This window comes from Myxine glutinosa, chromosome 1 (genome assembly GCF_964187855.1).
Source record: "Myxine glutinosa chromosome 1, kmMyxGlut1.1, whole genome shotgun sequence".
Classification (NCBI taxonomy): domain Eukaryota; kingdom Metazoa; phylum Chordata; class Myxini; order Myxiniformes; family Myxinidae; genus Myxine; species Myxine glutinosa.
Window position 1 is genome coordinate 188,238,111 of NC_136261.1, and position 27,333 is coordinate 188,265,443.

The following is a 27,333-nucleotide window of genomic DNA, read 5'->3' on the forward strand; positions in this document are numbered from 1 at the left end:
TTAATATGTTACATTGGGTGGCTGCAGTTTATAAAGAAATGTTGTCATATGATTTAGTTTAGGGGTTTCCCCATATTCCCCTTTGCATACATAGTTACAGTATATAGAATCATTTGTTTAATCACACACTTCCTTGAATGTGCTGAAGAGCAAATGTCATGTTTACGTGTATGAACATCTTATCGTGCCGTTTCGTGGGGGCACCACCAACCAGAGGTAACAAGACCGAAAGTCTAACAGCGGCGAAGCCAGGTTCATAAAATATTATAAACCACAAACACATGATTAGCTTTTTTAACAGTCACTAATGCTGTTTAACATGAAACAAAAAAATTTGGAGGAATCCTGACATCCATGAGGTAAGTTTTACTTACAGAACTGAGGAAAGATCTACTGTAATCTATATACACCAAAAGGGTGGGTTAATAACATGCTATCAAAAAACCGAGGCGAATTCCTTACTTCCACGGTTGTTTGTACCGTACACCGCTCATCGATTCATGAACCATACACCGCTTCAATCCATTAACTTTGTATTCACAACATTGGGATTAAAGTGTTATGGTCATATTTACTATATTGTTATTATTACGTAAACAATACACTACTGTATTAAGAAAGCTGGGCTTAATTTGTCCGAAACATCCCGAAGGTGAGGCATGAACCCTAAGGTCTATATTTACTGCTTTGTTGGAAGAGACGCAACGCCAATGTTTTCAATATTTGATGGTCATTTTAACAATCGGTTTGTGTTTCACAATGAATGAAAAACGTCAAGGTAGAGCATGGCGATTGTGATATGACAGGTTCGACGATTTGTTTGGCCTGAACGAAATTGGAATCAAAATGCCGGAGTGTGGAGAGTCAGCAGCCATAATCACATCACTGTCATGTGACCAGATCCTCAGCTCTGATTGGTATACGTTTGAGGGGATATACATACAGATGGACAAACTGTTCTAGATGGCTTTGCCCTATGCCGTTTATAATTTATATATATATATATATATATATATATCAACTACCACCACATTTGATTACCTTTTGAAAGTCACTCCTGCTGTTTAATACTAAACTGAAAGGGAGGAAACCCAGTTTATGTTTAGTTACTAAGCAACTAGCTAGTGCTTGCCAAGCCAGCCGTTCCTTAGCAATGGTTTCGAAGAGTACTTACTGGAATGTTTAAACCACTCAGTGAGCGCTCCACAATACACTTGGTAAATTAACATACCCCTGATGTTTGAGGCCTGACCCTAAAAAAAAACCAAAAAAAAAAAACCTAGATCTACTGATCTACCCTAGATCTACTGTAATCTATATACCCCAGAGAGTAATGACCTTCCTGGTGCTCCCATAGGGAAGTGTACAAGTTTGACAAAAACGATTTCAAATCACAATTAATGCTAATAATCCATGGGATAATAGTTTGCACAGGTGAGACCAATATAAAGGGAGGGTGGGAAAGTATTACAGCTCCAATTTATTTGTTAACCCATGAAAAACAATCTCCCCTCATCTCCCTTCCACACAAAACAAAATTCCAATTGAGACGAGAGATCAAGATGAAGTGGTATGCAAGCTCAGAGCAAGCACTTAAGCTTTCCTGTCGACTGGGATTCAAACGAAAAGAGGCGGAAAAAGCACAACTACTGCCCCCGGCAGATAACACTTGAAGGGTATGAGATATGGGATAACAGCACATGGCTGTGTACATAAAGGCGGTGCGGAACCAGAGCCTGGATCAAACCATGAGGATTAGACATTTTACAAGTTTTATGATTGCTTCGCTCAAATGAAAAGGTGTAAAAAGCTTGCATTGTATAGTACAAGGAAATTGAAAGTTTTATTCAAAAAAAGAAAACAGTATAAGCAAAACAGGTGCCCAGCATGTTATCCTTCAAATATAGTTAAAACTTACCATCTACATATGCACAACTTTACGTAAATGTACAGTGTATTGCTGTATTCAAACAAACAAAGGCAGACATTTCCTTCCAAGAACAATAGACAAAGCGAACTACAATGGCAGGCGAACAGACGAGACTTCATTTTACACCGACCAGAAATTTCAACGAGCACTTCAACATGTCGTTCAAACAAAATCTGTCCACCGATGGTAGAAATTCTTACAATAGGACTTCCAGCACGGAAGAATGACCTTCGGAAAAAGGGGCAGAGATCCCCAAAAAAAAAATTTCCAAAAAAAATTTGGGCTTGGCTTTAAACGAGCAACGTTTTCTCCAAAATTAAAAGCATCATTGTCATAACTAATCTAGCATAATAAAATAAAATCAAGTGACCATTATAAAACACGCAAGCACCAAAAATCGGCCCAACTTATACTTTGTCCAAACAGGTCGAGACGAGCCCGGAGCATGGAAACTGTTGACTGGCTACTGGTACAGCGCACACTCCACTGGCAGTGGAAACAATCTCAAAAAGCTCACGCCTGCAAAGGTACATTAACGAACGTTTTTGTTATAGTCAACAAGCACGTGTTAAGTTGAACCGTCACTCAACGTTGACCCTCTGGAACTGGGATAAGTTGCGATTGGAAGCTAGTAGATCCATGAGCCACATCGGGCAGATGCCAAGAGGCACCCAATGCTTGTTTGTTCACAAGTCTTCACGGGTTAGGACGACCATCTCACTTACCCCACACATCATCAAGTCATTCTTTATCTTCTCTGCTTGGCTTAATTTCTCTGTCGGAGAAGATTCTTCCATACTGTCATTGCTTGCTTTGTTATTTTCTCCTAAAGGTAGAAAATAATGAAAACATGTCAACTTTATATCAACTGGTTCCATTCAAAGTCACTACTTGCATACAAGAAAAGCCAAAAAATAGAAGAGCAATGTTATATTCATTCATTCCAATTACAAACCAAGGTCAGAATGCAAAACCAAAATGGATTTTCTTCCTCAAAGGACATTTAACAAGCAAATTTTGGAACATGAAGAACCACCTTTAGAGGCCATTTTCTCCCACAGAGCAGGGGTTGGCCTTTTTTGGGCACCTTGGTCCCCTTTTTGAAGCAATGTTTTATGGCCGGATGCTCTTCCTGCCATCTTGTTAGTCGCATCTTGCAACACACAGGGAATTACCAGTGAACTGGTACTCAATTTGCCGACCTCGGAAGGATAACAGGTTGAGTCAACCCCCCTGGTGTTAATTCAACGATCGACCGGGATTCGAGCCCAGGATCCTAGGATCCCAAGCCGGCACCCTAACCGCTAAGCCAACACCAGGCTCAAATTTTGGAACACGGTAAACAATTAACTTTGTACACTTGAATACATTTACAAACCCTTGAACCAAGGTAAAGTCGTAACATCTTTGAGCACACGCGTACATTGTTACATGCCAATCGGGTCAGTGTTTATATACCCATATATCAAGCTAACACTAGGCCGATAGATTGGCCTTTAAAGTGAAGCGGATGATCATAAAACATGCTGGTGATATGAACAAGCTGGCATGCATTAAAGCTAAACAATATACAATAATAACAAACACTTAGCAAGTAGGCCAATCATCCAGAACTGTGTTGATGCGATTCAGGGTTAATAATCAAACTGGACTTTAGATATCATTTTTGCTTAAAAAGTAAAACAGAGCTATGGTGAATATGACCCTTATCCCTGCACAGACATTCTTAGCCATTCCAAAGCTTGAAATGACCAGATTATAACATTTTCAGTGATAAAGGGAGTTGTTTGGCAACTTAGGTAGTCATAAATGTGTTTTTCAGGTAACATGTTGGCCCGCTGCATGTTCCACCAGAAGCAAAACCTCTCGATTCTGGGAACGCAGGTTAAAAATTCCCATTTACTTGTAAGTATTTCATGGAAGAAGTTTCAGGAACTGAGTGGCGTGCTGATGAGGGGAGTGTAGTTGAAGCTGAAGGGAAAGGTGTATGCTGCATGTGTGAGAAGTGTTATGATTTATGGGAGCGATACATGGGTAATGAACGTAGAGCAGCAACGAAGGCTGGAAAGGGTGGAAATGCGAATGGTTCGGTGGATGTGCGGAGTATCGTTGAGAGAGAGGAAGACAAATGATGAATTGTGGAAGATGATGGGAATAGAGCCTGTGATTGATGGTGTGAAGAGGAACAGGTTGAGATGGTTTGGTCATGTGTTGAGGAAGGATGAAAGCGACTGGTTGAGAAGAGTGATGGAAATGAACGTAGAAGGAAGTAGAGGACGGGGAAGACCGAGAAAGACTTTGCTAAAGATGGTGGAAGAAGAAATGCGGGCAATGGGGTTAACAAGGGGAGATGTAGAACATAGGGTAAAATGGAGAAGATTGTCATGGGGACCGCAAGGCTAACCCCCGCTCTAGCAGGGAAAATGGCCTTAAAATGCATGTTGTTGTTGTTGTTGTTGTTGTTGTATTTACTTGCAAGTATTTGCTCCGTTTGTGATTGATGCACAAGCTCCTCCGTGGAGTCTTAGATCAACATCCCCCAAAATAGATCAGGAACATAACTTTCTTTAATCTCAGGATTAACTGAACCAACATGGACAAAATTCCAGAGGGAATCTGAGTTTGCCAAAAAAAGGAAATTATAAATACAACTTCTCAACGTGAAGGACTCAGATTCAAGTAGAGTTTATTGCTTGTACAAACAACTTATCCAAGTGACAAACCAACATTCATTTATCTATGACATTCACAATTAGGTTGAATTAAGTTGTAGGAACAGGTAAATTGAGAGGAGGAGGGGGGGTGGGGGGGATGAAGGGAAGAAATTAAAAAATTAAGGTGTTGGATAAAGAAAAAGATTGTTCGGAGGAACAAGAAATTAGTTGAGGGATGTGAAACTTCCATTTAGAGGGGGATCAAAAATTACAAAAAAATTGCATATGTAATATGTATATGACCCCTAAAGTTGCCAAAGTAAAAATGTAGACCCCTTGGAATTGCATGACAGCACTTTAGCACAAAAAATATTTTGCTTTCTGAAATCTGAAAATTATATTCACCATCACTCATGAAGCCACAACTTTATGGATGTTTAGATACAATAAAATAAATAGAGCAAAGAAAGTATAACCATAATTTTCCCTCCAAGGTCCCAGGTCCGTTACAAGGGACATACTTACCTGTAGCACGAATAAGAGTTTACAAAGTTACCAAAGTAGATTTTGTGATAACTGAACAAAACAGTCCACATCAGCTTGGTCTATAAATGTGGGAAATCTTCCTTGGAAACCACCTTAACCATCAATCGGGATAGAAATAGCAAGATTCACCAGGCCAGCTAGCTTAACATTTTGCCACAACACTCAATATAACAGCCGACCCACAACTGATTGACTCTTGCCTACTATTTGATAAAATATTTCAAAGAGCTTGTGAGGAGGGCAAGAAGAAGGGTTAAAAAAAAAGAAAAAAAAAGACCAAGGCAGTTAAGCTAGCTCGTTGCTCTTTATGCAAGTTCCCATACGCCGACCACCTTCTGAGACTCGTATGATGTGTCAGCATTCCCTATACCTGGTCACAAATCATCCAAAGCTTCCAAGAATACAAACTGAACTTTGAGGTCTATTTCAACCTTGAAAGTTTCCAAATACATGTACAGTACGAGAAAATATTTCTACCACGACAGAAGGTAGTTATGGCTAGAATAATATCGGTTCCCGGTCTCTGTTTGGGAAACCAACCTTCATTGTGTTTAAGGGAGTGAACACCCTGTTGATACTTTTTTTCTCCCTCCATGATGTGACGACCGAACCCCCCCCCCCCCCCCCCCCACCCATTTAAGGTGTTTTCCACTTCGGATTAAACATTACAAAACCTTAATATTTTGTGTAATACAATAATATACATAATCAAAGTAACTGTAGCTTTGAAGCTTGATGGAGTACTGCTCTCCTCTCTGGGCTGGTGCTCCTGCCTCACACCTCGCTCGGCTTCATGTTGTCAGAACCAAAGCTTTCAGAATCATTGGAATCTCCCGCGATGAAGCCGATTCTGAGGGCCTCTCACTCACCGCAGGAAGGTTGGTGGTCCGTCTTCCACAGACTTATCTCCGGCCTAGCTCCCCCTGTGCTGTGTTCCCCAAATATTCCTGCAGAATGCACAAGATCTGTCAGAAACCCTCTTCTGGTGAAACTGCCAAAATCAAGACTCTGCTCACCTTCACTCCTCTTTTCTCCCACCTCTGGAACAAACTCCCCCACTCCCTTCAATCCCACTCCTCCCTTCAGGTCTTTAAAACAGCTGTTCACCACCATCTCTCGTTTCCCTCATCCAAAACCTTGATCTTTTCTACCCCCGTTAATCCACCCCAAAACCACCTCTTCAAATTCCGTTCTCTTTCCTGATAGTCCTAGTAGTGTCCATCTTGTTTATCCTGGGTACCCAACCCCAGCCCTCTCCCCCACAGATCTCCACTGTTGTGTTTCCCTCTTTCCTCATCTCCTGCTCCCTTTATTAGCTTTTACACGAGCCTGGACTTGGTATACGAAAATAATAATAATAAATAAAACAAATGGCAAGTAACTTCAGAATACTATTTGATCAAGTCTGTGGGCATCAGAACTTGGATGTAGAAAGTTTGTGAGAACAGGTGAATAATTTTTTTTTTAAAGGAAACCGAAACTTTCCAGGAATGTATGGTACTTATCAGCACCTAGTCTTTCAGGATGCAAAACAAGTAGATATGGAAATGGCATGTTGCTGGACAAACCACATGCAAGTGTGCCAAAACTTGCTGAGATCTATATCTTTCCCTTCACCAATGTCATCAAGCTTGCAAATGCACAATATTCAAGTTCAGGAATAGCATTGCTTCACACAGCAAGGTTTACCATCATAGGTGTACAACAGCAGCAGATCCTACTTCTGGTACTTGTAAAGACATTTATACGTCACAAAATCAGTTACTACAGATAATGTAGAAGCCAATTTACAATGGTAATCTTAAACTATTGTGACAAATGAAGGAATATCGGGAATAGCTAATCCATGCATCACTGATGGGAATGAGTGTCATTTGAAATGAATTTTTTTTATTATTATATATATAATTTTTTTACAACTTCTGAGATCTTGCAGACAAATTCAGAATTGTCATGGAATGCCACCAAGGCAGGAAAGTTGATGTATTTGACATCTTCGGGAAATTTTCAATGGAGGATAAAAAATGGAAAAGCAATGTGCAGCTGCAACGGTATGGTTGAGTTTGAAGTTGGGGAGAGGGGGGGGGCTGAGATGAAAAGATACAGCAATGTAAATATTTGTCTTCTTGTGGCAAGCCAAATGATAATATTCCATGCAATGAGTGGAAGACAAAGCCAGAGAAAGAATGGAAAGTACTGAATGAAGAATTCCAGAAAGAAACACATGGCCGCAGTTTCAGCTTTGAAATGCAAATGAAGAGGCTGACCACAGCCACTTGATTCTGCATGCCAAACACCCCAGGAAATGTCAACAATAAATACGCACCTCCACTCATTTGTCTCGATGTGGAGCAAACTTCCCCAATCTGTTTAGTCCCATTCTTCCATCTAGGGTATCAACACAGCTATTTACCACCACCTCAGGTCATCCCCCATTCATATTCATTTATTCTACCCCAATTAAACCCAATTTACTACCAATTTCTACCCCAATTTATTCTACCCCAAGCACTCTTTTTTCATGTTATTGCGACCCACCCCACAACCGCACTGTGTTTCATTCAACATGTTCACCTCAGGTGTCCTCCCCTCCCTTCAATATACACCTACCCCAAATGAGAACTGGATTTATTTTTTTTCCCCCAAATGATGGAAATAACCATATTTGATCAGTTTTCATCAGTGGACTTCCAGTTCCTAAAACCACTCTCATTTTGCCATTCTGATGTGGCTGTAAAGTGTACGTATGAAAAATGAACAAAAGGGGTGACATGCGCCACTTGAAACAATGATAACCAAGTTGACGTAAATGTGACTGAAGACGATGTTTCAGAAAGGGATATGTGGTAGAGTTTTCAGATTAAACAGATGACGAAGATCGACGCCTTGTATCTATCAAGATTTAGAACTACTGTTTTATTCATGTACATGGAGCACAAATGTTAGAGTCTAGCGATTTCAGGCTTGGCCAATGGCTTGGGTATCTGTATATTGTGCATCTTAGGAAATAAGTGTCCCTTAAAATGTTATACATGATATACCTAATGTAGGCTCATGGAAGATCGAGGTGACTGAGGGTGAAAAAGCAAAGACACAAACAAGAGAATGAAAAAGAATATATATATATATATATATATCCTCCTATTAATTTGCAATTGGCCACTGGTTTTGACACACAAATTTTTATTAGACCCAAAGCATCAAAAAGCTACATATAATCGAACAAACACTTTCAAATGAAGCACCTCACTACCATTAGAGCATTTAAATTGCATCAGATGTGGCAATAAATGTGAATTGTTGCTCCCAGCTTGCCGGGTCAATTCCAGAAGATGCCATTTGCATTTTTGCTTCCTCAATCACTACACCGTTTAGAATCCCGTGCAGGCACAGGCAACTTGCTGCTATATTGTTGTGGCTATGAGAACCACATAAATCCTCAAATGTTGTGGTTATGAGTTCCAAATTAATCCTGCCATAGTTAAGCAGTTATTTCCGTTATATTGTTTCGTTTAATTCTCTAAAGTGTTGATAGATCTGCGTTGCGATTGTGCAGGTTGGAACCCCAAATATCATTTTTAATAACTCCATATTCCTTATTGCGGACCATCTTTTTTTATTTTTTTATGTTGAAGGCTCCAGGCATGAACAAACACTTTGTTTAGACCTCATCGAGGCCATGCCTTAAATAAAATAAGAGACGTGTATGATAAAAGTGTACGATGTTTCATTGTGACAGATTGAAGCTAGCCCGGTAGCTGTAGGTTGAGTGAGACAGAAAGTAAGACCAACAATCCTGACACGGTGTGCAAGATGGTTCCGGACACCACTTTAACGCTCCTAAGTCCGAACGGTAGTACTACCCTGAGCAGTTTCTGTCTTCAACCTACTACAAAACAAAAAAAAAAACAAAAAAAAAAACAGCCTACTAAACTAGAGCAATGCGACGCTCGCCAATATGCCTCCGCATAGTCCCACAACGGGTAGATGCCATCGTTCAGCGTCCTAAAAATAAACTAGTTTGATTTAAATCCCTTCAGCTGTTCTCAAGTATCACATTTTCACCAGCCATGACAGGTTTCACATCGATCGGTGAGGCGGTTTCAGAGAAGGGTTTTTTTTTTTTTTTTTTAATATCGGCTTTCAAGCTAATATGGCTACCTCACCACGTGACATATGACCTTAAAAAAAATGTACACGCTGCATATGTATGGGTAGGGGATCACGTTTGTCAAGCTTCGTGTTGATCGGATAAGGTTTGTTTTTCTATCCAAGATGGCTGCCAAACCACGTGACCTACGACATCATCATTTTCAAACTATATGCAACAGTGCTTAGATATTTGCAAAATTTCGCATCAATAGGGTGAGCGGTTTCAGAGATATAATTATTTAATATATTCCTTAACGTGACCTTAATCCAAAATGGAATCCAAGATTTAATATTTCCTTAATCCAAGATAGCTGCCATACCACGTGACCTATGACGTCACAATTATGAAAAAAAAAAATTCTGCATGGGTGTCACTCCTCCCCTGAAAGTTTTGCCTCAATCGGACATATGGTTGCTAAGAAAAACGAGGTTTAGCCCATACGAATTAGATGGACTACCTGAAAACTGACTCCTGCGACTTCGTCGGCAGAGGCATTGAATTAAAAAAAAAAAAAAAGTCTGCTGAATGTTTTCCTCAGTCACGAAAGCATTATTGCCGCAGCCCCCCCAAACTATTTCAGGAGTGGCTCTGATAAAAGATCGCGCATAATCCCATACTCGGAACTGATCTCCCCACTAGTGCCCGTAGGGCAGCTGTCAGGCACGTTTAATGAGCGCCTCCTGAAGCAGATCGCGACAGTAAAGTGGCCCCTCCATGGGTGAGGGGAGGGGTGAAGCCAGGTGTGAGGAGATAGAGAATTATATAAGGGTGCTGCGTGAGGGGATCTGAGAGGCAGAGGAAATATGAGCGATTGAGGGAGGAAAGGACATGTTAAAAGCTTTGACCCCATTGGCAGAAAGCATCCTCAAGGACAAATTTGAGGATTTCCTTAACTTTTCCTGACTTAAAGTTGAGGATGGTTGCATATACGAGTATCCTGAAGTTTTTCCTTAAATCCTACCTTAAAATTAAGGGAGCTCCCCCCTATAACCTCTCCCCCTCATGTAACCCGGGTATTAAACATTGTACAAAAGGTCATGAATCGTTGTTTGGGTTGACGTTGGTTTAAACTCATTTGTGAGGTTCTGGGCACCACTTCATGGGTTAAGAAAATATTTTCCTTCAGGTTTTCCTGAGCTAAGGATTTCCTTAAGTTTAAGAAAACCCTTAGGAGCCACTTCTATGCCAGCCATCCAATCAGATTAGAAAAAGGACAGTCTGAAAGCAAGAACACGTAATGAACATATGGTTTTAAATGAGGATTGTTATATTGCTGCATGGAGAACATGTGCTTGCAGATGAAGGAGGAAAAAAATTATTCTTGTGTAAAATGCATTTGATTCTCATTTCTGGGTGCATCAAAATACAAATAGCAATAAAGACTATTTCTTTAAGAAACAGTCTTGACTTATTCTGCCCCTTTTGATGGCGACATGACTGCCGAGGCATTTAGCCAGCTCAGATTTGTGATTCAAGTTTGATCTCAGGTGCGCACGGTTAAGTGATGTTGGTTTCGCTCGGCCTGGTACCTTTCGCTTACGGTGTGTACCCTGGTTAGAATAGGTACACCGTATCCCTGCGTGTCGTAAGAGGCGACTAAGAGGGTTGGCGTCAGGAAGGGCATCCGGCCATAAAAACATTGCCTCAAAAAGAGAACCATGACAATTACAACTACATATGGGCAGGGTACAGCCCGAAGTGGAGATCGTTTCTGAGGTTTGGGACATGGAATGTAGGGACAATGACAGGGAGATCAGGAGAAGTGGTGGAAGTATTGGTCAGAAGAAGAGTGGACATATGTTGTGTGCAAGAGACGAGATGGAAGGGAAGTGGTGTGAGAATGGTGAAGGGTAGGCAGGGACAGAAATACAAGTTTGTGTGGCAAGGGTGCCCGGAGGGCGTGAATGGTGTTGGTGTCCTGTTTTCTGAGGAGTTTGTAGACAGTGTGGTGAGTGACTAGAGTGAGTGATAGGTTGATGGTGAAAATGATGATTGGAAAGCTCTTGGTGAACGTAATCTCGCGATATGCTCCGCAGGTTGGTCGGAGCGATGAAGAGAAGGACAAGGTCTGGTGTGCGATAGAGAAGCTGATGGAAAACGTGAAAGATGAGGAAGTTGTTGTGGTAGGAGGAGACCTAAATGGACATGTGGGAAGTATGGACGGTTTTGAGGGCGTTCATGGGGGTTACGGATATGGTGTGAGAAATGGAGAAGGTGAAAGGATTTTGGAGTTTGCTGATGGAGCTGATTTGTTGATTTGTAATACTCAGTTCCAGAAAGGGGATAATAAGCTTGTTACATACACGTCAGGTGGGTCGACGATAACTGTTGACTACCTGATGGTGCGTAGGCGAGATAGGAGGCACCTCCAGGACACAAAGGTGATCCCGGGGGAGGAGGCTGTTTCACAGCACCACTTGGTTGTCTGCGACATAAGGGTGAGAGGTGCGAGGAGAGCTCGGCGGGTGAAGTACCAACCGAGAATGAAGGTGTGGAGGTTGAAAGAGGCGACAGTAAGGGAGGCATTAAAAGAGAGGCTGAGTCGGGTAGAGGATGATGTGGTTGAGCTTGAACATGGTTGGATGTCAATGATAGTCTGTTGGGAGCCGTTACTGAGGTATGTGGATGGACAAAAGGACCACCGAGGCACTCGGAAACATGGTGGTGGGATGATGAAGTTGGAAAGAGGATTGACGAGAAGAGGAAGAAGTTCAAGGAGTGGCAGAAGGCGAAGGGTACGGGAGCAGAAAAAGCAGAGCATGAAAGTTATAAGGCAGCCAAGAAGGCTGCAAAGAAAGAGGTAGCAAAGGCGCAGGAGACATGTAGGAAAATGTTTGGAGAACGCTTGGATTCAGAAGAGGGTCAGAGAGCGGTATTCAGGATTGCAAAGCAGATAGCGAAAGAGAGGTGTGATGTGATGGGGGTGAGTTGCTTGAAGGATGAAGTGGGACAAATCGTTGTGGACCCAGATGGAATTAAAGGAAGATGGAAAAGATATATGGAAATGCTGTTGAATACAGAGAATGAATGGGATGGCAACATAGAGAGTAACCCAGTTTTCGGACCGGCAGAGAAGATAACTGAGAAGGAAGTTGAGGAAGCGATAAAAGCAATGAAGAGTAGAAAAGCGGGAGGGCCGACGGGAGTTGTGGGAGATATGTTGAAGGCAGCAGGAAGATAGGTGTGAAGAGAATGGCAGAGATCTGTAATCTATCTGGTGGTGAAAGAAGGTCGCATTCCAGTGGATTGGGAACCGAGTACCCTTGTCCCTCTATACAAGGGGAAAGGTGACCATCTGGAGTGTGGCTCGTACCGAGCGATAAAGCCATTGGAGCATGGAATGAAGGTATTGGAAAGGGTGTTGGAGAGGAGGATAAGGAAGAAAGTGAAGATCGACGAAATGCAGTTTCGATTTATGCCAGGAAGAGGGATGACAGACGCGCTCTTTATTGTGAGGCAGTTGCAGGAGAAGTACATGGAGAAGAGGAAGACGTTGTTTCTTGGGTTTGTTGATCTGAAGAAAGCATTCGATAGGGTTCCACGCGAAGTATTGACATGGGCATTGAGGAAGTTAGAAGTGGAGGAATGGTTGATCAGAGTTGTGATGGCAATGTATAAAAGAGCGCGCACAGCTGTAAGGACGAAGGACGGGAACAGTGGTGAGTTTGAGGTGAAGGTGGGAGTGCATCAGGGGTCGGTGCTAAGTCCACTACTATTTGTAGCTGTGACGGAGGTGCTGGTCAGACCGTAAAGGAGGGTTTACCATGGGAGTTGTTGTATGCAGATGATCTGGTGTTGATTGCGGAAAGTATGGATGGACTGAAGGAAAAGTTGAACAAGTGGAAGGAATGTATGGAGAGAAAAGGTCTGACGGTGAATATCGGAAAGACGAAGGCGATGGCAAGTGGTAAAGCATGTGGTGAGGTGGAAAGAACTCGGAAGTGGTCATGTGCTGTGTGCAGGAAGGGTGTCGGAGTGAACTCCATTCAATGTACAATGTGCGCTGAGTGGGTTCATCAAAAATGTAGTGGTCTGAGAGCGTCATTAACCAGTGTGGCAGCTACATTCAAATGTAAGGTGTGCACAGAGGGAGCTGCAGATGGAGGAAATGTTGAATTGGATCTTGGAGACGGCATGAAGCTGGAAAGTGTGAAAACATTTTGCTACCTCAGAGACATGCTGAACAGAGAAGGTGGATCAGACTCGGCAATGGTTGTTAGAGTGAGATGTGCATGGAAGACGTTTCAGGAACTGAGTGGCATGCTGATGAGGAGGGGTGTCGTTGAAGCTGAAGGGAAAGGGGTATGCTGCATGTGTGAGAAGTGTTATGATTTATGGGAGCGAGACATGGGTCATGAATGTAGAGCAGCAACGAAGGCTGGAAAGGGTGGAAATGCGAATGGTTCGGTGGATGTGCGGAGTGTCATTGAGAGAGAGGAAGACAAATGATGAATTGCGAAAGATGATGGGAATAGAGCCTGTGATTGATGCTGTGAAGAGGAACAGGTTGAGATGGTTTGGTCATGTGTTGAGGAAGGATGAAAGTGACTGGTTGAGAAGAGTGATGGAAATGAATGTAGAAGGAAGTGGAGGATGGGAAGACCGAGAAAGCCTTGGCTAAAGATGGTGGAAGAAGAAATGCGGGCAAGGGGGTTAACAAGGAGAGATGCAGAAAATAGGGCAAAATGGAGAAGATAGTCATGGGGACCGCAAGACTAACCCCCGCTCTTGCAGGAAAAATGGTCTTAAAATGCATGTTGTTGTTGGTTTCGCTCGGCCGACTGACTAGGGTATGTCACCTAACCACGGGACAGTCACCCATTTGCCTCACTTAGCTGATCTGTATGGAAAACCAACTTTGGGCAGAAGGATCTGGCCAGAGTTAATAGTTGCAAATGGCATCAAGGGTCTAGTAGACATGCTGTCCTCATGAGGTTATCCATAGGCGACCCCCCCCCCCCCCAAAAAAAAAAAAAAAAAAAAATCGAAGACAGGAAAACCATAATATTCTGTTGTCAGGAATGGGACCTTCCAAACCCCCACCATGAAATCTAACTCTATCAAATTAATGAAGGAAAAAAAAAAAATATATATATATATTCTTTGAACCCAAAACCTATCCAGGAAGAGGGTTGGGTGAGACCAAGTAGGGTTAATGGGGGTATAAACGATTGCAGATAGGGATGGCGTTCAGAAATGGCAGCACATCTGATTTAAGCCCTGGAAGAAGAGCAATTCATTAGCCTCAATATAGCGTTTCCACAAATGGGGAGGGAGATGGGGAAGAGGTGTGTAGAAATCCTCCACTTTGGGAATTTAACGAGGACATGGTTATTGAAAGAACACAGATCATGGAGTTTCTGGGATGTGTCAGAGGGCTTAGAGCTGCACAGGATGAGGTGGCAAAAGTTTCACATACCTATAAAAATTTAAGTTAAGATACATTATCTGAAAATATATAATTCGGTTTAGTCCTCCCTTCCTCCCTGTGACAAGCCAAATTTGGACATTGGGCCAACTATACCATGTGTTCCCTGTTCTTCACTCTGCTGTGTGGTGATCGGCTCAGACTCGGAGAGCATTTCCGCAGGAGGCCAACGCAGTTCCCCACTTTCAACGTCACACGCGTCCATCGGTTCCACCACTATGGATGGCAAACGGACCTTTGTACTGACGCAGCAGACGTCACAGGGGTCATATGGATCAGGAAAAATCTGCAGATAGAAATCAAGGAAAAGGGGTCAGTCTTCTGCACACACTCAAAATTCAATATCTCATTTTATCCTCACCTGTGTTGCACTTTGTAGCAATACATAGACTACAGAAAGTCAATTTTAAAACAATACACATCCAGCAATTGTCTTGCTAAAACAGAACGGTATATATAATATTGCATGCTGCACAACACAAACATTGTTCAGTTTGAAAAGTGAACAAAATTTGAGTTTGCCTCTTGACATGCCTCACTGTCGTGATATTGCAACCAAAGGTATCGATCCCATATACTGAAGATTTATCCATCAATACCAATTGCCCTTGATATGCAAAATAAATAAAGTGCAGTACAATACATCAATAGGCGCATATATATATATATATATATATATATAATAAAAATAAATATAAATAAAAATATATAAAAATAAATATAAATATAAATAAATATATATAAAAATAAATAAAAATATAAATAAAAATATATAAAAATAAATATAAATATATATATATATAAAAATATAAATAAATACATAAATATATATAGTTTTATTTATTTCTTTGCAATTGAAATTAACCTTCAACTTTTGCTTTGTGCCTCCTCCACATTCTTTCCTCCCTACTCTCCCCAAGTCTCTCGATTAGACTCGAGGGCCAAGCCCAAGATCCCAGATCAGCCCGCCCCACCACCCTCCCTGCTCCTTATGTGCCATAAATAGCAGCTGCGCACGTCATGCACGCGCCGGCGGCCAGGCTCCAAATCACTCCTGGTCCCTCAGGACATCGGAAACTGTGCGATGAGCGCTGGCGCAGCAGAGTGCATGCGGGGATGAGAGGATAAAACAACGCGGGGGGGACGTGGTGGGGCGGGGGTAAATTGAGGTTACTTACATTTCACGAAGCTGTGCACATTCAGAAAACTTCCATGCAGCTGCCAATTAATTACAGGCTCTATCATGCAATCAATAGGGCATTCTAGATTACTATTCTTGCTCTTCCACCCGACAATGGTGGTTTAGGGAGCACGTGCAAGCGGTACAATACATCCTTTCAGAACCGCTCATATGCTTTCCACACCATCATTTGGTCCATAAGAAAATAAAACCAGGAACACTTCTTGGACAGATTCAGCATTAAGAATTTTTTTTTTTTAAGGAGCCCCCCCCCCCCCAGCCCCCGCCCCCCCTACAAATTTGTATGTCGATGGTCACAAACCCATGTTAAAAATACCAAGTGAAGTTTTTGTTTTTGAACATTAGAATCATGCAATATCCTGAGGATGAGGAAAGTTGTTGGTTGGCATGGTGATGTACACCCCGACCCCTTTCCACCATGGAACCTTTTCATCAGCATTTGAAACGATACCAAAATCACTCAGTTTAAGTACGCAGCACTAACGCAAAAGGCATGACATGTAAAACAAACATCAAATGTTTGTTGAACCAATAAATAAATAACCAACAAGTGGTGGGAATGCCGACACGATTAGATAACCGTAGGCATTGGCAGAGCCAGAGAGCACGTGTTCTAATATCTAAACGAGCAAAATCAAGTCCTTGAGAATCACCAACAATTCCGTGCACGGTGCATCCCACCAGCAGCACCACCACCACACATCGAGTCATTTTTCCACTTGGTGCTCTTGCGTCATTTCATCAAGGGAATCGACCACGTGACTCCCTGCCATGCAGGATACTATAAAGTCATGGCCACGAGATAGGTGTGAAATTTTCTCAGTTCCACCTCACTCTTTCCCCTCCACCTCCAGCTACCTTTATAATGCAGGGAAAAACTTGGTCCAAACATTTTTGGGACAAAACCACTGACGGGGAGCCACGAACTTAACCGTATAAACTGTTGAAAGTGTTGTTCGTTTCAGTTCTCACCTGGAAAAGCTGTCTACCTTCCCGTGCCTTGAATGTGACATCCTCTGTCGGGCCCATGATGAGCTCGGTCATTGCACGACACACCTGGCGGGGAGTGAGGGGGGGAGGAGGCACACGTGCGAGGTCCTTGATCACAAGCCGAACAAGGTACACGACACGGTCATTCACGGAAAGTGCCTCGTCACAAACTTTTCCCGTAAAGAGAAAAAAAAGGTCAGATCAAATGATACAGAAGCTCCGGTGGTTCTTTCATTTAAGGTTAAGACAGAGAAATGGAAATTGTTTTCCCATTTTTTTAACGTACGGATTCAGCAAACGCACAAAGTGACAAACCTGTAGTGTAATGTGAATCGGCTATGATGGACCAGCAAGTTCGCTAAAACAAACACAATACACTATGTATGTATATGTATATATATATGTATATGTATGTGTATGTGTATGTGTATGTGTATGTGTATGTGTATGTGCATGTGCATGTGCATGTGCATGTGCATGTGCATGTGCATGTGCATGAACCCACTCACCCTGTACGCAACCGAAGTAACACTACTTCCTAGCCGCACTAGTCCACATCGCCTTCCACCCTCTTTTATATACACAAAATGTCCCGCAAGCCACACCCCTTCCCGCGACCATCCTCTTTGACGCCCCGCCCTTTTTTCTGACGTCACGCGCACGCTGCATGCCACGAAGCGCGCGTTCTGCGCGAGGTTGCCACGAAATGAAAACCGTTTTGTTTTCGTTGTAAGTTGGCTTTGGCTGTCCGCGATTGTTCGCGCTGCGCCGCATCAAATACCAAGATCATCTTGTGGAAAAACTCTTCAGTCGAATTGTTTTGAGCATAGTGACTGAAAGTAGCCGTCGTCACTCGACGCGATCAGAAAATAGTGATAGTGCAACTGATGAATTCAGGACAGCGTCTTCAAAAGGATAATTTAACTAATGTGGGCACACGCCACACGGTGGTTCATGTAGGACGGGGCAACACCCCCCTTCGGCCCCCACGACAACATTACTCCTTACACTTTTTAAACCAACAACACCCCCACCCACAAGAATTTTTTTTTTTTTGCCTCCGCATCCATCGGATCATCCACCCTTCGTCGTTCCCCTCGTCCCTTGTTTGTCCGTCTCCATCTATTTTGTCCTTCGTCCTTGCTGTCGGAGTTTCCTCTCTCTTTCTGCTGTTCCTTTTGTTCTGTTACGTTCTGTACTCTAGCTCTTCCAGGAGCCTCGACTCTGCATACAACAATAAAAAAAACATACTTCAGGCTTCCAGACACCACGATGGAATGTTGTTGTTGTTGTACCGCTGTGCCGCTGATGCAGTGCCTCCCCCGCGCCCATTACCAGTGAGCATAATGGTCATTTTGCCGACCTCGGATGGATGATTCGGCTGAGTCAACCCTCCTGGTGTTAATTTAACGGCCGGACAAGGGGCTCGAACTCAGGACCCTAAGATCTCAAACCAGACACCTTAACCGTTAAACGATGCCCAGGTGGAGTGACGTGGCCCGATGATCGTTTTCTGACTTCAAGGTAATTAAGCGATTTCGCTCCGAGAACAGGAAGTCAAGTCGACACAAAGGCGACAAACTCTTCTGATGCAGCTGATGGTGAAAAAGTTATGAAATCATGCAAATCAATCACGAGGAAGTATTTCGAAAATCTAAAATCACGAGGACCGAGGTTTTTTTTTTTGTGTGTGTATACAAGATCGAGGCTCGTGAAAGAGCTAACATCAATCACAACAAAACAAACGGACACATAAAAACATATAATAAAGGGAGCGGGAGACAAGATGGAGAGACAGAGGGAAGCACACAAGTACAACAGCAGAAAGCAGGGACATCGGGAGATCTGTGGGAGGGAGAGGGCTTGGGGGAAGAAGGCATGGGAAGGGGAGGGGGGGTGAGAGAGGAGGCATGGGAAGGGGAGGGGGTAGGAGAGGGGGCATGGGAAGGGGGAGGGGGGTGGAAGAGGAGGCATGGGAAAGGGGGGAGAGGAGGCATGGGAAGGGGGGGGGGGGAGAGGAGGCATGGGAAGGAGGGGGGTGGGGGTGGGAGAGGAGGCATGGGAAGGGGAGGGTGGGTGGGAGAGGAGGCATGGGAAGGGGGGGGGGAGAGGAGGCATGGGAAGGGGGGGGGGAGGAGGCATGGGAAGGAGGGGGTGGGGGTGGGAGAGGAGGCATGGGAAGGGGAGGGTGGGTGGGAGAGGAGGCATGGGAAGGGGAGAGGTGGGAGAGGAGGCATGGGAAGGTTGAGGGGGGTGGGAGAGGAGACATGGGAAGGGGAGGTGGGAGAGGGGGCATGGGAAGGGGGGTAGGAGGTGGGAGAGAAGGCATGGGAAGGGGGGGGTGGGGGTGGGAGAGGAGGCATGGGAAGGGGGGGATGGGAGAGGTATAAAACACATGGACACTGCTTGGACTTCAACGAAGATTAAGACGTTTCATGCAAATCAATTGTTAAATGGAACATGACACGCACAGTTTTGAGAAAGGTCGACCACTGGACCATTGGACCCTCCCCCCTCCTTCTCCCTCCTTCCCTCCCCCCACCTCCGACAGGACACAGGATCTCATTTCGAAGTCTCTGCCCGGGACGCCTGTAAGGAGGATGCTCCCGGAGGATACACAGTTGGACAGACTGTCAACACTCATGACAGGGGTGCAGAAGGATCCGCACCTGACCGAGCTCCTGGGCAGGTTTGAACAAATACCGAGCCCGTTAGAGTCGAGGCCACGTGACAAGGACAAATGAGTCGGAAATGCCACACCAGGTCAAATTGTGTCCAGAAGTTGGACATCACATATGGAATGGGAACACCATGCGGAAGACATTCAACAATTCCACCTGTTTGTGCAGATCATAAACCAGGATGTGTACAGCAGTTTCTTTGGCTCGGGTTACGATCCTGGATGGGTCGCCAACCCGACATGGAGCTTCGGGCAGGAATTTTGTTCATGGTGCCGGCGATATCTCGCCTACTCGTCACGAAGGACACCGAGGGATCTTTAACGTCCAACAACTATTGCTAGTAGACAGGACGCCATTTTAAGGTCCATCGGAGGACGACAAACACATTGATGAATGAGGCCTCTTGATCAGAGGCCGAGGTGATAAGTTGCATACGCGACCAAATCTTCGAAATACTTGCAACTGTTTGTTTGTTTGTTTGTTGCTCTTTCACGGCCGAACCGTAGCACCCGGAGGCCTCAAATTTTGGGTGCAGGTACTTCATAATCTGGGGAAGGTTTCAAGCTAGCGCAGGTTGGCCTTCAAAGAGGTTTTGAGGCCACCAAAGGCCGCTACAAAAGAGTATATTGAGATGTGCACGCAAAGGTAACCGCCATGAGGCCAAAACTCCATAGCTTTTCAATATCCAACACGTCACAAAAACACCTCCAGGAAAAGCCAACCTGGCCAGGTAGTGCCGGGTATTCCTCACCCTTACTCTCCCCACCAATCCCTCTGGGTAGCCCCCCTGCGCTAGTGATTCAATAACACTACAACGAGTTGCACAACAATCGAGTTACCCAAGGATGATGACCTCATAACCACAATTGAGACACTGAATAACTTATGTAATGGCACCATTGTTGCAATATCGTATTCTGGAAAAGTCATACAAACCCATATTCACATTACTAATTCAGGTAATTCTCCCTCTATCTCTTTCTCTGATGTACAATACTCTTCACAGAGCGTCGGTGCCACCGAAGCAGCGTCCTGAGCAAGGGTTATTTATACTTTCCGTCTTCTACCGACTCCTCTCCGGCCTTGCCCCCCCCCAGCTCTCTTTGTGCTCTGTCCCCCAAATATTCCTTCAGGTCGCACAAGATCTGCCAGCAACCCTCTTATGGTTAAACTGCCAAAATCAAGACTCTCTGCTCACCTTCACTCTTTCATTCCTCTTTTCTCCCACCTCTGGAACAAACTCCCGCACTCTCTTCAATCCCACTCCTCCCTCCAGGTCTTTAAAACACCTGTTCACCACCATCTCTTATCTTCCCCCATCCAAAACCATGATCTTTTCTACCCCCGTTAATTTCACCCCAGATCCACTTTTTTTGAAATATCAACTTCGTTGATGGAAGTCCTAGCAGTGTCCACGTGTTTTTTTGTTTATTTGTTTTTTACCTCTCCCACCCCCCTTCCTTCCCACGCCTCCTCCCCCCAAGCCCTCTCCCTCCCACCGATCTCCCTGCTCTCAAATGTTGTACTTGTGTGCTTCCCCCTCTCTCCCCATCCTGTCTCCTGCTCCCTTTATTTTGTCTTATGTGTCCGTTTGTTTTTTTGTCATTAACGTTAGCTCTAGTTGGCTTAGCGGTTCGGGTGCCGGCTTGGGATGCTAGGATCCTGGGTTCGTAATCCCGGTCGATTGCTAAATTAACGCCAGGGGGGTTGACTCAGCCTGTCATGCTTCCAAGGTCGGCAAATTGAGTACCAGTTCACTGGTAATTCCCTGTGTGTCGCAAGAGGTGACTAACAAGGTTGGCGGCAGGAAGGGCATCCGGCCATAAAACATTGCTTCAAAAAGGGGACCACGGTGCCCGAAAAAGGCCAACCCCTGCTCTGCGGGGAAAAATGGCCTCGAAACGTGGTTCTTCTAATGTTAGCTCTTACACGAGCCTTGATCTTGTACAAAAAAACCCCAAAAAACACAGTAGACCAAGACATAATGGTTATTTTCTTTTTCAATATAGTGTCCCTTGGTCTCACTGCCCTTGACCCAATTGTGCCTCAAACTGTCTACGGCAGCAAAACAGAAGTTTTCACATTGTTCCTTCGATCACGTCTCTGTTGCTTCAGTCGGTTCCTTGTCGTCAGCAAATCGGTGGCTCTTCGAATTTCGAAACAGATAAAGTCACCGGGCACCATATCCAGGGTATCCGGGGATGGTTTGCGAGACAGGGAAGATGGGTTGGGTGAACCAGACGATTGAAGTCACAAAAATTGTTGCCGATTCCAGCAAAAAACTAGGGGTCTGCATGGAGGACACAAAGGAATAAAGAGCTAATTATAAAATGGTTAAAGTTATCCGCCGTGGAAGGTCACAAAGCTCTGATGTTTCGAGTCTTGCCCTTTGTCGAAGTGTAGATATTGAAACGTCAGCACTTTGTGATCTTTTATGGTGGATAGCTTGAAGCCACAGTCACGAATGGCGATCTGTACCACACAGGTCTTCTGCACAATTGCACAGGTGCCTTGACATGAAGGAGAAGCTCCCTCAGTGGCCAAGACTCCTTGGCCAAGATCCCTCAGTGGTTGTCTTTCATGGTCTACCACAAACTTCTTTGAGGCCGGCGTAATATTCCTCCATTATTGCAGTTCTGTTAGGCAACGAAGCAAAAAGCAGGATTTCCCTTGGTTTAACCAGAAATTTAAGGCTATGAGATTGTTGGCAAAGGGCCTGGTGTTAAATACATTGTGTGACGATGATCCCTTGTGCTTGCATTGCATGGAATTTGGTTTCAGGATCCCAGTGGTAAAGACATGCATCGTCACCAATTACCAAACCAGTGTTGTAGTCAGGAGCATCTGCGTTGAACAGTTTGAGAAGCTTGTGGCATGATGCCAGCCATAGCTGTCCCGGAAGTAAGTTACCAAAGTTGCGTTGTAGTCAGGAGCATCTGCGTTGAAGAGTTTGAGAAGCTTGTGGCATGATGCCAGCCATAGCTGTCCCGGAAGTAAGTTACCAAAGTTGCATTGTAGTCAGGAGCATCTGCGTTGAACAGTTTGAGAAGCTTGTGGCATGATGCCAGCCATAGCTGTCCCGGAAGTAAGTTACCAAACTAGCGTTGCAGTCAGGAGCATCTGTGTTGAACAGTTTGAGAAGCTTGTGGCATGATGCCAGCCATAGCTGTCCCGGAAGTAAGTTAACAAACTTGCGTTGTAGTCAGGAGCATCTGCGTTGAACAGTTTGAGAAGCTAGTGGCATGATGCCAGACATAGCTGTCCCAGAGATAAGTTACCAAACTTGCGTTGTAGTCAGGAGCATCTGTGTTGAACAGTTTGACAAGCTTGTGGCATGATGCCAGCCATAGCTGTCCCGGAAGTAAGTTACTAAACGAGCGTTGTAGTCAGGAGGATTTGTGTTGAACAGTTTGAGAAGCTTGTGGCATGATGCCAGCCATAGCTGTCCCGGAAGTAAGTTACCAAACCAGCGTTGTAGTCAGAAGCATCTGTGTTGAACAGTTTGAGAAGCTTGTGGCATGATGCCAGCCATAGCTGTCCCAGAAGTAAGTTACCAAACGAGCATTGTAGTCAGGAGCATCTGCGTTCAACAGTTTGAGAAGCTTGTGGCATGATGCCAGCCATAGGGGTCCCGGAAGTAAGTTACCAAACTAGCGTTGTAGTCAGGAGCATCTGCGCTGAACAGTTTGAGAAGCTTGTGGCATGATGCCAGCCATAGGGGTCCCGGAAGTAAGTTACCAAACCAGCGTTGTAGTCTGGAGCATCTGCGTTGAACAGTTTGAGAAGCTTGTGGCATGATGCCAGCCATAGCTGTCCTGGAAGTAAGTTACCAAACTAGCGTTGTCGTCAGGAGCATCTGCGTTGAACAGTTTGAGAAGCTTGTGGCATGATGCCAGCCATAGGGGTCCCGGAAGTAAGTTACCAAACCAGCATTGTACTCAGGAGCATCTGCGTTGAACAGTTTGAGAAGCTTGTGGCATGATGCCAGCCATAGCTGTCCCAGAAGTAAGTTACCAAACCAGCGTTGTAGTCAGGAGCATCTGTGTTGAACAGTTTGAGAAGTTTGTGGCATGATGCCAGCCATAGCTGTCCCAGAAGTAAGTTACCAAACTAGCGTTGTAGTCAGGAGCATCTCCGTTCAACAGTTTGAGAAGCGTGTGGCATGATGCCAGCCATAGCTGTCCCGGAAATAAGTTACCAAACTTGCGTTGTCATGAGGAGCATCTGTGTTGAACAGTTTGATAAGCTTGTGGCATGATGCCAGCCACAGCTGTCCCGGAAGTAAGTTACCAAACTAGCGTTGTAGTCAGGAGCATCTCCATTCAACAGTTTGAGAAGCTTGTGGCATGATGCCAGGCAGAGCTGTCCCGGAAATAAGTTACCAAACCAGCGATGTAGTCAGGTCAATGCACTGCGATGTAGTCAACGCATCTGCGTTGAACAGTTTGAGAAGCTTGTGGCATGATGCCAGCCATAGGGGTCCGGAAGTAAGTTAGCATACCAGCGTTGTGGTCAGGAGCATCTGTGTTCAACAGTTTGAGAAGCTTGTGGCATGATGCCAGCCATAGCTGTCCCGGAAGTAAGTTACCAAACCAGCGTTGTAGTCAGGAGCATCTGTGTTCAACAGTTTGAGAAGCTTGTGGCATGATGCCATCCATAGGGGTCCCGGAAGTAAGTTACCAAACTAGCGTTGTAGTGAGGAGCATCCTGCATTCAACAGTGTGAGAAGCTTGTGGCATGATGCCAGCCATAGGGGTCCCGGAAGTAAGTTACCATACCAGCGTTGTCAGGAGCATCTGCGTTCAACAGTTTGAGAAGCTTGTGGCATGATGCCAGCCATAGCTGTCCCGGAAGTAAGTTACCAAACCAGCGTTGTAGTCAGGAGCATCTGCGTTCAACAGTTTGAGAAGCTTGTGGCATGATGCCATCCATAGGGGTCCCGGAAGTAAGTTACCAAACCAGTGTTTGTAGTCAGGAGCATCCTGCGTTCAACAGCTTGAGAAGCTTGTGGCATGATGCCAGCCATAGCTGTCCCGGAAGTAAGTTACCAAACCAGCGTTGTAGTCAGGAGCATCTGTGTTGAACATTTTGTGAAGCTTGTGGCATGATGCCATCCAGAGGGGTCCCGGAAGTAAGTTACCAAACTAGCGTTGTTGTCAGGAGCATCTGCGTTCAACAGTTTGAGAAGCTTGTGGCATGATGCCATCCATAGGTGTCCCGGAAGTAAGTTACCAAACCAGTGTTTGTAGTCAGGAGCATCCTGCGTTCAACAGCTTGAGAAGCTTGTGGCATGATGCCAGCCATAGCTGTCCCGGAAGTAAGTTACCAAACCAGCATTGTAGTCAGGAGCATCTGCGTTCAACAGTTTGAGAAGCTTGTGGCATGATGCCATCCATAGGTGTCCCGGAAGTAAGTTACCAAACCAGTGTTTGTAGTCAGGAGCATCCTGCGTTCAACAGCTTGAGAAGCTTGTGGCATGATGCCAGCCATAGCTGTCCCGGAAGTAAGTTACCAAACTAGCGTTGTTGTCAGGAGCATCTGGGTTCAACAGTTTGATAAGCTTGTGGCATGATGCCAGCCATAGGGGTCCCGGAAGTAAGTTACCAAACCAGCGTTGTAGTCAGGAGCATCTGCGTTCAACAGTTTGATAAGCTTGTGGCATGACGCCAGCCATAGGGGTCCCGGAAGTAAGTTACCAAACCAGCGTTGTAGTCAGGAGCATCTGCGTTCAACAGTTTGATAAGCTTGTGGCATGACGCCAGCCATAGCTGTCCCGGAAGTAAGTTATATATATATATGTATATATATATTTTTAGAAAACCTTTCTTTCTTTTCCCCTTGATCTTTGATCATAATTGTCGACCACATGTCTTGTGGTCCACAAGCGCCTCCGAGCGGGCGGCATGAGTCATGACCACGTTGGCACGCGTTTCACCATCACCCACATGATGTACACGTATTCTTTAATATACGATCGCCAATACACAAGAAAACGCAACAAGCAACAGGGCCACCGCATCAGTTGCTTGCACCATGAAAAGCATCGCATCATGTTGCTGAACTCACAAGTCGTGCTGCCCTCACATCCCAGGCAGGTCGGTGGCCATGTTTGTTTGTTATTGCTTCCCCTCTGATCTAGCTACCTCTGAACTCTGACCATCTCCAGCAACTCCAGTGTGCACGTGTTCTTCTCCTAACTCTCTCCTGGTTAAACTCCAAAAATCCAGGCTTACTGCTTACTTTTGTCCCTCTTTTCCCTGATTTGTGGAACCATCTTCCTGAGTCTGTTCAATTGATGACTTCACTGCCCCATTGTCAATTATTTTCTATCTTCGATTGTCATAGACATTTACACCATAACATCTACATACATAAATCTGTCCAACCAGCTGAATGTTTATATTTTACGGGCTGCTGAGGATAATGAAAGGGTTACTTCAAAATAAAGTGTGTCGTTACCTCCACCACCGAAGGTGGATGGAGGTTGTTTTCACCCCTGTCTGTCTGTCTGTTTTTTCCTCTGTCTGTCTGTCTGTGAACAAGATATCTCAAAAAGTTATGGACGGTTTTGGACGAAACCTCGTGGAGAGGTTGGGTGTGTGACAAGGAAGAATTGGGTCAATTTTGGTGAAGATCCAAATCTGGATTCGGCTCGTAGAATCTTTTAAGTGATTCTTCACGATTGAGTGATAGGGCTAAAACGGACATATAGCACGATATCTCAAAAAGTTATGGACGGATTTGGACGAAACTTGGTGGACGAGTTGGTTAGGCGACAAGAACAAGCCGATTCGATTTTGATTCAAGTCCAAAATCTAGATCTGGTCCATCAGTGGGATACAAAACGTAAACTGTTCATCCTGGTGGAGGTTTGCGCTCTAGCCAGTGCCGTTCTAGTTTGTGCTGTTTCAGTCTGTGGTCATGATGCTGTGACCCCGAGTTCGAATCCCATGTACTCAGTTGGTTAGTTTGTTGTTTCAATGTCCCTGTCCTTTGTGCAATGTCATTTTGTTTATAACTTTGTCCACGAGCCTTACACATGTAATATATAAAGAAGAGAGTTTGTGTGTTTGTTACCTCCGCCACTGAAGGTGGGTGGTTATGTTTTCACCACTGTCTGCTTGTCTGTGAACAGGACATCTCAAAAAGTTGTGGACGGATTCAGACAAAACCTAGTGGACAAGTTGGGTGTGTGAGTCAGTGTGACACGGAAGAATTGCTTCAATTTTGGTAAAGATTTGAAACTGGATCCGGATCAGAATTTTTAAAAGTGATTCTTCACGTTTAAGTGATCAGCTTCAAACTGATTTATAGTACATTATCTCAAAACGTTGTGGACGAGTTATGACAAAACTAGGTGGATGAGTTGGTGAGGTGACAAGAACAAGGCAAATAGATTTTGGTTCAGGTCCAGATGCAGATCTGACCTATCAGTGGGATACAAAACATAAATTGTTCAGCCTGGCGGAGGTATGCTCTCGACTGATTTCATTTATGCATTTGAACCCTGCAGGAACCAGTGCAACCAAACTTTGCATGGCCTCACTTTCATCCAGAGAAAGATCGAGGGTTATGTTTGGATAAAAACAATTAACCACCAGATAAAACCAGTTAACTGGCTTTCAGGCCTCAATCAGGTATTGTGCTTATACACTGCCTTGGTTTTTTCCCCCAGGTGCGATTGAGTAATATGTTGAGGTTGTAGTGATTTGCTATCAACAACACAAATTTAATTATCACAGTGTTTACA

The 27,333-nt window shown here is 44.4% G+C and overlaps 1 protein-coding gene across 2 annotated transcripts; it reads right to left on the minus strand.

Annotated features, from left to right (window-relative positions):
* Window positions 1–1,816: 1,816 nt before the first annotated feature.
* On the minus strand, window positions 1,817–17,828 carry LOC137432166 (protein LBH). 2 transcript variants are annotated; one of them, XM_068123875.2, is made up of 5 exons: window positions 17,412–17,828; window positions 16,885–16,968; window positions 14,808–14,997; window positions 6,000–6,077; window positions 1,817–2,756 (listed from the first exon to the last, which is right to left on the minus strand). In XM_068123875.2, the coding sequence occupies exons 2-5, from the start codon at window positions 16,954–16,956 to the stop codon at window positions 2,617–2,619; spliced, it is 480 nt and encodes a 159-aa protein (XP_067979976.1). In that variant the 5' UTR covers window positions 16,957–16,968; window positions 17,412–17,828; the 3' UTR covers window positions 1,817–2,616. The 2 variants fall into 2 exon arrangements, with proteins under 2 accessions (XP_067979976.1, XP_078637480.1); XM_078781354.1 differs by lacking the exon at window positions 6,000–6,077.
* Window positions 17,829–27,333: the final 9,505 nt, after the last annotated feature.